Source organism: Copidosoma floridanum, unplaced genomic scaffold (genome assembly GCF_036245765.1).
Source record: "Copidosoma floridanum isolate Cflo_tuat_1 unplaced genomic scaffold, Cflo_Japanese_pri ptg000016l, whole genome shotgun sequence".
NCBI classification, from domain to species: Eukaryota; Metazoa; Arthropoda; class Insecta; order Hymenoptera; family Encyrtidae; genus Copidosoma; species Copidosoma floridanum.
The window spans coordinates 5,264,015-5,276,971 of record NW_028321893.1 but is presented as its reverse complement, the minus strand read 5'-3'; the positions used below and the strand labels follow the sequence as shown (position 1 = coordinate 5,276,971).

The 12,957-nt window shown below is 34.6% G+C and overlaps 1 protein-coding gene across 2 annotated transcripts in view; it reads right to left on the bottom strand.

Annotated features, from left to right (window-relative positions):
* Positions 1–12,957, bottom strand: part of Rpn2 (Regulatory particle non-ATPase 2) — a 492,767-nt gene that overhangs the window by 330,181 nt on the left and 149,629 nt on the right. For both annotated transcript variants that reach the window (XM_089592351.1, XM_089592352.1), the window contains exon 8: positions 397–585. In XM_089592351.1, coding sequence (XP_089448477.1) covers positions 397–585 — 189 coding nt within the window. The remainder of the gene's footprint in view (positions 1–396; positions 586–12,957) is intronic.

Below are 12,957 nucleotides of genomic sequence, written 5' to 3'. Positions count from 1 at the left end.
TGCGTCATAATCAACCTACTCTTTTCCTAATAATTTGTATATTTACATAAGTTCAAACTAGTTCGTACTACAAACGCGAAACGCAGCAATATTTTAGGCTAATTTCACAACAAACTAATAATTAAGCATCTTTCTAGGTCAAAACATATCTTTTTATGGCGAAATATTAATAGTATTATGTAATTTTTTTATTTATGATGCTTATGTATGTCTTTGGGCTAAGAAACGATGAAGATTTGCTGAAGGCAATAAGTGGGATAGACCTTTTTTTTCGACAAAACTACGCTCTAATTGTAAATGTATTATACTTTTTTTTACGTTTTTGATAATTTATACATATGCTTAAGATGTCCATTTGATGTAAGATTAGATTAAACAGTGTGTAAGAAAACTTACTGCAACCATATCTTCAATAGCTTGAGTTGATTTTGATCCCAACATCACCATACCCATAGCAATACCAGCTGCTTCACCTGTTACAGCATCGTCTTGATAAAGATTGAATTTTAATTGTTCGTATACGTCTTGTCTATGTGATCCCATTGCTGCCAAACCTAATCCAAGGCATCCCCCATGTCTTACCATCTAAAACGAGATTGTTAGCGTAATTAAAAAAAAAGATGGATACATTTATTGCATTCAATTTTTAACATGTCCAAAATAATAAATATTCTTTGATTATAAGATTTCTTGACATTGTGTGGAGATTTAAAAAAATAAGTATGCGTGATAATGGTAAACAAGAAAAAAATTTCATATTGTTACTAACATTACGACTCATACAATTGCGCATATCATCTGAATACAATTCATACTGAATTGATTTTGTCTATTTATATACATACGCGTAAAAATGGATCCATGCAAACTCTACGTGCTTTTAAGATATATACTTATAATACTAAAAACTTATGCAGACAATCAGCATAAATCAAAATACCCATTTGTGTACATATATTAGGAGACTACGCCACCTACTCATTACACTCGCCAACTTGCTTGGGTGCCATCGTAGGTTAGTTCTTATTAAGGCTGCAGGAATACCTTTTAAGGCTTTATGAATTTCAAATTCTAAGCCTTTTCAAACCTTTAACATGCCCTTACAATAAAGCTATAAATTCCTTATGATATTATAAATCCTTTATTAGAACATTAGAAATGCATTACCGCACCTGTATAAGATCCCTGTATGGTTATGAATAATTGAAATGATTACTGTTCAATAATTTAGATCGTTTTACATACATTCAATTTTTAAACATTGCACACGCTTAACATTTTAGACCTCGTTCCTGATGGTACTGTCTACTGCTTACTAGGTGTCGATTACTAGTTTCTAAAGAGCATCGGAAGTGTTGAAAAAACTCTCAGTGTATAAATAGGACTGCGCAATGATTTAAAAATATCCACCTAGACCACGCACATCTACTGATTGCCTAATTCTTGCTCATTCATCGAATTCGGATACGTAGCAGTAGTAGAGCAGTACAAATTCAGTAAATATTAATGTACATTAAAATCACATACTTGCTGTGTATTTTTCTTTTTTTTAAAACTTCACACTGACTCCTAAAGGCTAATGCTCATGACCCCTTTCCCTCTCAATCGAGTGGAGACAGCTTATTCAAGAGCAAAGGCTTGACGACTGCCTATTGGACTGGGTTAGGTCCGACCCAATCAACTTTAGTGCTTTCGCTCATCGAAGGCCCTACTACTTTTCTTCTAGTTTCCAGCCCAGAGATTCTCAGGGCTACTCAAGCCACTTTTGAAAAGTGTCATCCAGACATTCTTTTCACTGCAAAAACCAGAAAAACCTTGACCAAGGGTTGATCATTGAAATGACAAGAAGCAGGCCATAAGATAGGGCCGATACAGCAAGATTGCCATAAGCGCACAGCGCACTGCGCCTTATGCGTAAGCTCAACCTAAGAAAAAAAGTAACAAATTTGAAAAGTAAACAGAGGCCTCACAGAAATATTACGAATTAGGCATGAATAACTATTCGAATATGTAATAAATAGAAAATCACAACTGTAGAAAGTAGCAGTTGATTAAACGTATTTAATAATAAGGAATTAATTTTCATTTGATACAGGTTTTACAATTCGACAGATTTAATGATTCAGATGTCGGACTTAAGGATATTGTAAAAACTTTAAGAGAAATCCTTTACCTTTTGTATGATTCATACTATCTATGGCAATTCCAAGTATAGCAAGAGATGGGTTAATCGCAGATGGTTGATCAGGCCCATAAATGAAAGGAGATTAACGAAAGGATTTTTGAATACTTTGTATGTAGAATTCAAAAATGATCTTAGCAAATATTTTCCATACACAAGAATAGATTTAAAATCTTTCCAGTTCTTATTAAAATTTGTTCAGCGCTTCCTTTCAAAACAGAGAAGAAAAAGCATTATTACTGCTGAAGAGCAACTTTTGTTGACAATAAGGTAATGCAATTTTTGTTACGTGTAAAACTATTTATTTACACTCGTATAGTTGTAATATAAACGTTCAGGTACTCGGCTTCTGCAGATCAAGTTTTATCTTTTGCCCTACTCCACACAGTTGGTGAATCAACAGCTTACAATATTATTGTGGATACTTGCTCAGCAATACAAAATGTTCTGTCTCCAATATTTTTCAAACCACCAGTAAAACAAGCTTGCAAAGATATTAGCAGTGGATTCTATAAAGATTGAAATATGCCCGATTGTGCTAAAGCTATATAGACAGTAAACATATAGCTATAACAGTTTCACTTAAGTCAGGATCACTTTTTTATAATTATGAGGGATTTGTTATTATTGTTCTTTTAGCTGCCTACAACCATGGGTAAACTATTTTTTTTATATATCAAACAATCGTTATTTAGAACGTCTTTAGAAGTTCTACAGATATGAATTTACGGTAGTTAAGGTTGTAGCTTTTGGAAAAGAAAGTGATGGTGGGATATTCACTATCGATGACACTTGGGCGGTACTTTGTGGAATTGAGGAAGTAGTACTTTAGCAACACCTGGGTGGTACTTGGTCAGTACTTTGGTGGTACTTTGGCGACACATGAGCGGTCCTTACGTGGCATTTAAACAGCAGCACTAAGGCGGTACTTAAGCAATAATAAAGAGGCACTTGGCCAGCATTTAGGCAGCAGTATTTCGGCAGCATCTGGGCGGTACTTTAGTGGTACTTCATCGACACATAACCAGTACTTGGGCAGCACTTAATTAGTGTAGTGCTACCCTAAATCCATCCAAATACTGCCTAAAGGCAGCCACTTAATTGCCGCCAAGTACCACTAAAGTACCGCCAAAATACCACCCAAGTGCCACTGATTAAGTGCTGCCCAAATACTGCTCATTTGTCACCGAAGAACCACCAAAGTACTGCCTACATGCTGCTCAAGTACAACGGAAGTGTCGCTGAAGTGCTGCCAAAGTACGGCTGCTTAAATGCCGTCCCAGTGCCGCCGAAGTACCTTTAAGTCCCAACCAAGTGCCACTACTCAATCGTCGCAAAGTACTGCTTAAGTGCCACTGATTAAGTGCTGCTCAAGTACTGCTCATGGGTCACCGCAGTTCCACTAAAGTAATTCCCAAGTACCGCCAAGGTGCTGCTAAAGTACCACTAACTATTTGCCACCCAAGTGACGCCGAAGTATCACTTTAGTACCACTTAAGTGCCGCTGTTTAAATGCCACGTAAGTACCGCCCAAGTGCCACTAATTAAATGCTGCCCAAGTATTGCTTATATGTCACTCAAGTACCACCAAAGTACTACCCAAATACAGCCCAAAGGACGATAAAGTACCGCCTCAGTAACGCCCAAGTGCATCTGTTTAAGTAACACGTAAGCCCCAGTATCTTCAAACTTCCAGCCAAGTGTCGCTGCGTAAGTGCCACCCAAGTACTGATAAAATGCCGCTGCTTAAGAACTGCTTAAAAACCACCCAAGTGCCGTCAATGTCCCGCTTTTTAAGTACAGCTCCCTACATGTCGCTCTAATGCCAACCATTTACCACTGCACATTTGTCACGTAAGTGCGGCCCAAGTACCACCTGATAGCCACTCAAGTTTATTGATTAATTATTATTCTTATAAGTATTTACAATTATCATGTATATTATTAGTACTAGCAGCTCCTGTCTCGGCTTCACCTGAGACTTACTAAATGGAACACCGTAGTGTGTGGACATGCAATGTAAAATGTTTTCAGTAAGCAATTTTACATATATTCCTGACACTTCTCAGAACAAAAATCTTCTCATTAAAAACATATTTGTTCGGAATTCATATAGTTTTTATTTAGTCAAATGATAAGCTTAAAAAATTTAAAAAAATTTAATAATGCTAAAAACAACCGTGCGTTCCTTATGCCATAAAATAATCGTTGGCCAGAAGGAGCCGTTAATTTACAGTTTCTCTCGTATAATTTACAAAAATGGCTATTTTTCTAAAGCTGTTAAGATTTAAAAACCCCCAAAAATATTTTTTTTTCTTCTATCTCACAACTGTATTACCAGAGTAACGAAGTCCTGGAGCTTGATCTCTACATTTTTAATCGCCACAAAAATACAAATACATTTTCTACTTATTTATAAAACTGAAAAATTCAAGAAATTACTGTAAGGGTACAATAATAAAAATGATCCCTTACGTGATGGATTCTATATTTGTCGATTTTGACGCTGCTAATCAAATCTCAATAAATTTTCTGAGTCAGTTTCTTGACACCTGTAATTGTATTTATTAGATACATTTGAAGTTTTTTATCCAATTCATCCTCTTGCGACTTTTGGCATGCTTAGTACTTCTGTGACCCCTAAAGGCTGTTTTTAGTCAAGTTTGTTGAGTTCTAATATATTTTTTGGCAAGGTAGTTTGACGTCCGATGGCCCTAAAAAAACCCGGTGAGCTTCTTAAGTAAACTCTTTCTTGACTGAAGTTAACAGCAATTGTGGCAGCCTGAATACCTCAGGGTCATCTTCTCTAGCCTGCTGTAAAAGCCTCAGACTAATTAGGAGAAAAATTACAAAGTCCGAAGCTTTGGAGCTAGTTGTAAAGATCTTTTCTAACGTCTCCTGGTATACGTCAAAGACGTTGGTGTCTAAAGCATCTTTTTTTTTGCAGACTCAGTTGTTTCGTAATCTGAGATAGGAAGATTGGTTTAAGTTTTTTTTTCCTTCAGAGCTGTTAAGTTCACCCAGTGCAGACCTTGGGGAGGATCGGTGATTTCTGGTTGAATGCTCGTCGAGAGGGTCGTCGGTCACCGTGGTTCCCAGCCTTGCGAAGAACAATTCCATTCGTGACGACTGCCAGTGAATGACTGACTTGGTTTTATAGTGGCCGTCTTAAGTTAACATAGTCTTTAGTCGACAAATTGCTTCCGGAAATAGTAGTAAAAATGTATTGGTTCGCAAGGTGGTGAAACTTAGGTGGGCCTTAAAAAACCGATGATATTGATGGTTAAGTAGGAAACGTGAATACTTATAATGGCCCTAAAAAGGGCCAGTGGTGAAACTTCCAGCTATTCTTTATTATTATTCCTAATGATGAAGAGCTGGCTGCGGGTAGCTTGACTCTTACCCTCGAAGTCTCTATGTACGGAGACTGTGATAGAGGGAGGTATGCGGCTGACCAAAGAATATCTCATCTTCGAGTCGTTCTCCTGATAACCAACTGCTCGTCGATAGTCAAGAAAATGTGGGTATGCCGTTGGGAACATGACCACTGAGAACGAAACTGTTGTAGCTGTCCGTGCTCCTCAGGGCTGTCTTTCCTGGCTTACATTTAAAGCTCAAAATTCTCTGACGGCACCAGGCGGAATGGTTGAACGGCCACATAACTCTGAAGTGATGGAGCAGGTTGTTCTCTGGCTAGCTACGTGTCCTGGTATTTCGCCGGAGACGTTATCGGTAACAATAATTTTTTATTGGTGGCACTCGTCAATCCTGAAGATTCAGGGTGGATGTAGACCTAGATCACTTACCCATTAGAGAAGAGTGTCGTCGGTAACCAGAATATCCAGCTGCACGACTATCATCTACATTTTTGATACAGCTCGATGAGCTGCCGGTAGACGACTACAGAAATTTCTTAGACTCTCCGGCCTACTATAACCACACTTATTTAATTCTGTTGCAGGTAGCCTCGATTTTATGTCGACGCTACCTAGCGGATCGTACCGAACTAAAGTGCAAAGCTAGCGTATTTTTTCAAAACTTTGAGCTTATTTATTGCAATTGTTATTAATTTTTTCCAGATTAAAACTATACTAAAACCATCTAGGAAGTGTCAAGAATCAGTGTACAAAATTTCAGCAAAATCGGTTTAGTAGTTTTTGCGGTTAGCAATTACAACGGTTTTAGAGACTTTACTTTAAATATTAGTAAGATTGCTTATAATTGTATTTTTACTACTTTACTTTTATTCATCATCACGTTTATTATCGTTTGTATTATTATTATTATCAATTCTATTTTATATAATGCTTATAATTAGAATGATTTGCCAAAAATATCTTAACTAAACTATATAACCTTTTCTCACACTTATTCATCTGTTTTACGGTCCTAATACTCAGCCCTCAATTTTCTCGTAGTAACTTTATTGCTACACATTCATGCTCGTCAAATCACATTTAAACGCCATCTCCTGCCTGCTAGGATATCTCTTCAGACTACAAATTTACAGGTTTGTTGCTATGTTGTCGCGATCGATGAGAACGCACTTCATGGCAGCCCGACCCATTGAAATTTGCGTTCTGAACACGTTGAAAGAGAGCACTTTTGTAAATTTATTTACTTAGAGAATAATTATATTAAATCTAAACATCTTGCTCCTTTGTCATAATCAATAAAATAAATTACACGTAATATGTATATTTATGATTTATTTTATTAAAGAATAATTGTCAAAAAATCATTCTGTGAACAGATTTTGATTTGGACAAAGCTGCTCTATACGCCGGTTCCTGCTCCTCAAGTATTTTTGAAGTTTCTTGAATCTATTTTTTTTTTGCAATTTCCATTTTTGGTTTTTGTCAGAATCGCTTTACAACTCTCTCTTTCTACGTAACCTTCCAGTGTACTTTCTCAGCCTTTTGTCTCATGTTTGGCAAACCTTAACTAAAATAATTGAATAGACACAGGGATAGTGTATAAGTTGGACACTACATCTTTTTATATTGAAGTAAGTTGAATTAAATTTCTAATAATACTGATAATAACAATACCTTGTTTAACAACTTGCTCTGAAATGAATTGCCATGCGAGTAACTTTTTTTTGCTTATCTTTAAACTTATAATTAAAAATACACTTATTATTTTTCATAGTATTCAATAAGCATTCATCGAAATACTTATCGTCCAACAAACATGTGTTTTTATATTGCTCATCCTTATTTCTGTGTTTACAGCTACGAACTCTTTTCAGTGATTACGTATGCTCTCCCATTGCTGCATCGATTACTTTTTTTGTTAGATTGAACTTACGCACAAGGCGCTATACGATGTGCTATGTGCACTGTGCGTTATGGCAATCTTGCCGCATAGGCCCATGGTTGTAGAGATACTCAATAATTAACATCTATAAGCCTAAAAAAAAAAAAAAAAAAAGAAATTCATTTTGGTAGCCCGATCGACTCATTTTCCTAATACTGTTGCCCAGTCACTGACGGATTTTAATGATGGTTTGTACTATGGTAAGGACAGCTGCCATACCACTTCCACAGCTCTTGGTTCAATACCATCGTCTCTGTTCAGTCTTGGTAACCGCCTCGGTACACTCGGAGAGACTCTACTGATTTTCCTCCTCCCGCTTTTTAAAGCCACCCATCCCAACAGGATGGTTTTAACAACAATCTCATCTACTTTTGTGATTTTTTAAAGAAAATTTATTTTGAAGTCTCTGATTAAACACTTTAAAACTTTCAAAACTTTTCATTAAAATTTAAAAATTTCAAGCGTTAAGCACCCGCAACCAACTATAACAAATACAAATAAATGCTTAATAAACGACATAGATAGACTGAGAGTACTTGGAATAGTACATCGATCTATATATAAGATGACACATACGTAACACAAAGATTGCTACTACGTAAACAAATATCATTATAACAGTGATAAAGTTACACAAAAACTATTAATATTAAAAAAGGAAATCGTTATTATTGCCATACGTCTGGCCATTGATAACTTACATTGTAGCAATATACTATTCTATTAGAGATCAAATGAAATGCTAGTAGCGCAGATAAGTCATTGACAGAGTGGTCGATAGGATTAGTTTATTAACTAGTCGTAGTGAAAAAAGTTAGACGAAGTTTATTTGAGGAATAAGCTAAGATAAACAGACAAATGACTGAACAACATGTCACCAGATCGAATTACCTAGTAGAAGCAGAGACGAAACATGCAAGCAGCAGAATAAAAAAAAACATTGAGTTCAACTAAGTACGAGGAAAAGGCTGGAGAACCAAATAAAATACTAATAATAGAATGCATATTAGGAAGAGACAGAAACATGTCTCTTATCATCAATTATCAAGAGAGCAATAGCATAAGAGACATCGACAGAGCTCAAAAACGTAAGGCAAGCTGTAAGAAAAATTACAAAAATGGTCGTTTTATTTTTAATATTTATCATCAACCTTCTGACATGTATATTATTATTCACAATAAACCACTACACTTACATTCCCATAAAATATTTGGCAATGCCTTTGGAGCCGTCAGATTTCAATTATGACCTTAGTTATTAACCATTATTACATTAAATTAAGTTTTTTCTTTGCTTGAAATTTTCGGGGGCACGCATAGATAAATATGGACCATTATAATAAGGACATGTAGTAGCTAATGTCAGGAGTTAAAACTTTGGATAATCCACGATATTATAAACTTAAAAATTAAGCCTTAGGAGCCACTTTTTTACAATTCTACAGTTACAAAAATCTTGTTAGCATCACTGAAATTTTCCCGATTAACAATAACACTCTCTGTGTAGTCAGTATCGCTTGATTGCCAATCTAATCCATGATAGGATAGCTCAAGCAATAAATTTTCAAGTTTGTATTTATAACTTAGTTTGCGCTAAGAAAATGGCAACTTCAAAAAAGATACTAAAGACTTATCATCTCCATGGAGTGGAAAAATTATTAACTCTTTAAGCACATAATAGTTACCAGGCTTCTTAAAGCCCTGCATGTCCACCACGTACTCCATCAAGATGAAGACTGATTTAACTGCTAGTATTTATTTAAAATTTTATGTACGCGCTTAAACAAGTTTTTTCACGTCACCACAGATAGAATTGTAGTCTACGATGCGATCATGTAAAATAAGACAGTAAGCAGACACATTTTCAAGAAAATTCAAACTCCAAGCGTACGTCTACTGGCGCGGTATTGAATGTTTCATTTGTCTTAGAACTGTTGATTACAATGAGAGGCATGTGCGTGATAAAATTTTTTATATTTAATAAAGGTTTCGGTTCTTTCCCGTAATAGACTACTTGAAAAACCTTATACATATCGTATAACATTAAGAACTGACTTTTATTAATATCCAGATTAAGATTTCCATAAGGATAGAAGTGTGAATTTAAGAAAAGCTTTACATTGCTGATATTGCAAGCCACTCAATCTCAGTCAATATAAGCTTATCCTTTGTGAAATTTTTATTCTTAGCTACTTTTTATACCAACGCTAACATTATCTCTTCATCTCGTGAGAATTGATTCATGTTTTGCACTGACCACAACTTTGCGATAGTCTTTAGCAAAATCCAATATTATTCTTAAAGGTATTTACACTTTAAAATAAGAATGGTCATTGATAATAAATTTTTCATCTTCGATAGCAATCCAACGAGCATTTTCAAGAATTAAATTTTGACCACGGGAGAAAGATATCTATCTTTCAATTAAACCAAACATTTTTATACTTGTCAATTTCTATACCATCTAGTTCATACCATACTTCTTCAAACATATGGCTAATAGCGTTGTTAACTAGTACTGTTCTTATCATCTTTATTTGTAACACGTCTAATATCACATAGGGAACCTTGAGAAGGAAACAACTAACTCATCGAATACGACATCTAGCTTAATCCCGAGAATCTCTTCAAGACTTCTGCAAACTGCGTTGACAGCAAAACAGAAGGTATGCATAATAATGTCGTATGTTATGATTTTATGAGTTAGAAAATAATAATACAACAGTACTAATCCCATTTTTCTGACAGGTGTGATTGGAATTTTAAATCAGTGATGATGCAAGCTCCCACCAAAAGTATACGAAATACCAAATGCAAGTTCAAGCGTGACTAAGAAGTTCAAAAATTTTGCCGTTAATTTATTACGAAATTTTCATTGAAAATTTTCAAATTCAGACACGTGACACACGTTAAAAATCTCCAGTTCATTCATTTTCTTATAAAAAACGATGTGGTAATTATTTGTCCTTCACTGCAATTCACCCGCAGGTTATAATCTCGAATTAGTAATTGACTTTTTTACTTTGTATTATTTTTCCTACACTAAAAAATTTTATGTGAAAGCAGTATTTTGTAAAAAAAAAACTCTATGTTTGATAAAAAGTTTTAATAGATTTAAAAGAGAAATGCTTACTTTATGTAATTTCTTAATACAAATGATATCAGCTGTGTCGGCTGTGCACATCAACTGTCCTGATCACTGTACACCTTAGTGCCAAAGTATGTCTTAAGGTGGAGCGAGTTTAGGATTTTTCAGTGTTTTACTGCTCAGTATTTCTAATTTTACCTCGTAATTATGTATTTAGAAGGGATGATCTATGTATTTTTTTTTTTTACCTGTAACCTACTCGGTTTAGCTTTAATTGTCACTTCCAGTTAGGGTGCCCGTACTACCTTACTTTTCCTTAAGTACAAAAACAATAGCTAAAAAAATGTTAGGAATAAATAATAACCAGTAAAGTAATACTTGCAGAAAAAGCACGTTTTTAAAAAAAAAGAAATCTAGTTTTTTGATAAACAGTCATTAAATTTTACAGTTCCTTAAAAAATCGAAAAGCAAAATTGTCGAGAAACATTAGTATTAGTATGTTCGAAAACTTACAACTTCATTTCAACCCATTTTTCGAAAAAATTAGAAGTTGTTTTTTTTTCAAACACACCAACGTAACGAAAAAAAAAATTTTCTGGTGCGAAAAATAAAATTCCCAAGATTTTTATTGAAATAACAAATTTTTAAACATATGATGTTGATATTTTGTGATATTTATCAGTGGATCCCCAATCCACACCGAAAAATTTAAAGGTATAATCATTTCATTTTCTAGAAACGACTTCTTAAGCAAACAACAACCACAAATCTATGTGACATCGGTAAAGGTATACTAACAGAAGAAGTACGTTATTAAAAGTTGTAAAAATAATAATTAGATTGAAAGTTATAAGCAATGAAAGTTATGCTGGTAAAGAAACCTTTAAAAATTCATAACTTCTATTTAATGGATTTTTCGAAAAATTCGCAGAAGACCTTTTCTATTTAAAATCAGCTAATTTATGAGAAAAAATGTTTTCAAGAAAAAGAAGAAAACAATTGTTTAAACAATTGCGATTTTAATAAATTTCTCGAACTGTAAAAATCGCCTTACTATAAAGTCTGACACGCCGTAATACAGAAGATTGTACCCAGCCCCAGGACTATAAGTTTGCTTTGTCTTTTCGTAGTCATAGTTTTTTACAGTTTCTAATGGCAAAATTTTACTGCATCAAAACATGAACCTTGACAGTACAAAAGAAAAATTAACTAACAGAGAAAAAATTGTAAGAATTTCTCACAGATTTAGGCATATATGTAGTAACGATAGTCTTCAAAAATTGGAAACAGAAGCAACATTCGGAGATAAAAGTAACAAACGTCTGTCCTTTAATTGTCATGAAAACGAGCGGTTTGCATACATGTTCTATCTTTGATACAAAAAATCAAATTACACAGAGATTTGTCTTCTTAACCGATCGGAATTTCCTTATCTTCTGTAGGGCTACTAAACACGGAAAATGCAATAAAACTTGTTTCTTTAAACAATTACAAGTAATTTTTTGTAATTTATTTAACGCACGCGTAATAATTTTATACAACTCAATCCAGTACATACATATGAATAAGCGATATAAAGAAATAAATGCAAAAGATATAGGACGTAACATAAGTCAGTAATATGTAGGCAAATAAAAATATAACACAAATAAATAGATGATGTCGCATTCTAATTAAGCTTAGAGTTTTTTACCTTCCGTATACGCCAGTTTAAAAATCTTTGCACTACTAGCATGGCATAATAAATCAATCAGACAAATCTGCTTTGACCAATATATGTGGAAAAATCTGTGGAAAAACATCCCTTAACAACAGCTGTATTGGTGATGAATAGAATATTTTTATTGCATCAGTTGCATTAGTTCCAAAGAAATTCAGTAAAATATTCCTAAGAAATTTTTTAATTTTTTGTCGAATTCTGCTTCCATTGATCAAGGAAAACGAAAAAAATTCGTAGACGCAATCATCTCGGCGAGCTTCTCTTTTTCACCAGAAGGTGAACCCACCAGCTGTCCTTAAATCTCGTACTCAGGGGCTTGGTTCATTACTGAAAAAGGTAAGTGAGAAATAGATGAAACAAAAGATAAAGAGAAGTTATGTTAGTAGTTGATGAAGTATACGAAATGTCGTACAAAAAAAGTGAGAAAAAAGTTTAAAAAAGTACTCATGAGCTTGTTTCGTAGCCTTGCAGACGTATCAAAATTTTCATGCAGGAGTATCAGGCATGTCATTTGATCCTTTCACTCGTCGATGGCTTGCTGACTAAGGGAGCTCATCACTATGTTCTTTGCTCATAGCTTCAAATCGTTTGGAGCGAGTGGCTTGCAGCCGAGGTTAAGCATAGTATGGCTCGAGCCTGTGGATTGGT